Source organism: Cystoisospora suis (assembly GCF_002600585.1).
Source record: "Cystoisospora suis strain Wien I chromosome Unknown contig_6249, whole genome shotgun sequence".
NCBI lineage: Eukaryota > Apicomplexa > Conoidasida > Eucoccidiorida > Sarcocystidae > Cystoisospora > Cystoisospora suis.
This window is the reverse complement of record NW_027159038.1, coordinates 1-1,350: the sequence shown is the minus strand read 5'-3', so window position 1 is coordinate 1,350 and position 1,350 is coordinate 1. Positions and strand designations below refer to the sequence as shown.

At 38.0% G+C, this 1,350-nt stretch overlaps 1 protein-coding gene across 1 annotated transcript; it reads left to right on the top strand.

Annotated features, from left to right (window-relative positions):
• Window positions 1–477: 477 nt before the first annotated feature.
• On the top strand, window positions 478–1,232 carry CSUI_009885 (uncharacterized protein; the record flags this gene model as incomplete). Its single annotated transcript, XM_068069994.1, has 2 exons — window positions 478–565; window positions 1,166–1,232. Coding segments are annotated over exons 1-2 (135 nt in total), but the record flags the coding sequence as incomplete, so codon positions are not given.
• Between the last annotated feature and the right edge of the window lie 118 nt (window positions 1,233–1,350).

Here is a 1,350-nt window from a genome sequence, read left to right as displayed (position 1 = left end):
TTCTTCGGTATCTGATGTTTCTGGCTCTTTCTCCCTGTGCTAGTTTGGAGGAGTCGTTTTTCTTTATGTCTTTTCTTGCTTCTTCTTCTTCTTTGTTGTCTCCTTGACCGCATGCCCTGTACCATTCCACCTCGGCTTATATACGGATTCTTAGAAAAGACCCATACTTCACGTCGCTCTTCATCCAAAAGTGCAAAGCTATCTACTTTCCTATCTACACACATATATGTATAATATATATAGCTATCTTCCAGATGTATGTATGTATATGTTAGGTATGGTAGTTCCTTCAGTCATATCTCCTAGTGCGTTTAGAAGCAAGGGCCGTCTAATCCTCTTCCACCGATAGACGTACTTACATATAGATAGATAGGGACATACGTATGACGAGCACTAGCTTGTCGGGTGTACATACACCTGAGGGCGTTTTGTATCTATCTGACTTTCTTTCTTTCTTGGTGTGTGTGTGTAGACATCGGTGAATATGTTTCTTTTTAATGATCCGCATGCCTTTCTTCCTCTTTGCTCTTCATGGAAAAGATCAGATTTTCTTCAGTACTCTCAGGTATCTCTCCACACAGACAAGAAGAAAAAGAAAAAGACAGAAAAGAAGCACAAAGACACCCCCCTATTCATAATCCTCATTCTCATCGAGAAGTCTCGATTCTCCTGCGACTAGCTATCTCAAACAAGAAATATTTCTTTCTTCTCTACTGCATTGCTCCTCTTGGATATGTATATATGCATGATATATCTATGTATGGCTCTGTATACTTTCCTATACAGATGTGACGTATATGTATAGATGATAGGTGGATATATTTACATATATATATATATTTATATATGAAATATATTTCTGTCTGTTCATAGACTCTCCCACGTATATAGCATACACATATCTATCTATCTATATTTATGCTCCTATAGTCCCTTCCTTCTGTATCCTACGGTGCCTAGATTTCTATAGAGGTCTATCTCTCCGCTTCCTCTACTTGCCTGTCTCCTGTCCCGCAGTGCATGCAATAAGGGTAAGAAGAAGAAACGTAGCTCCTACTATTGTCACTAGGAATGCCGTGACTTTTGCTTCTGCTTGTTGACTAAGGTGTATAGATTGATCTATCTATCTATCCATCTATCTATCTATTTATCTGTCTATGTATAGATACATAAATGATATATATCGTTGCCTTCGTACGTATGATGATGAAGGTCGATATTCTTCACATGCACACCGTCAAAGTGTATAGACCCGAGAATCGAGTGTAAGACAACGCCCCTATATCTGTATCTATTTATCTATCTATATGTCTCTATCTATCGATCTATTTATATATGTCTATATCTCTA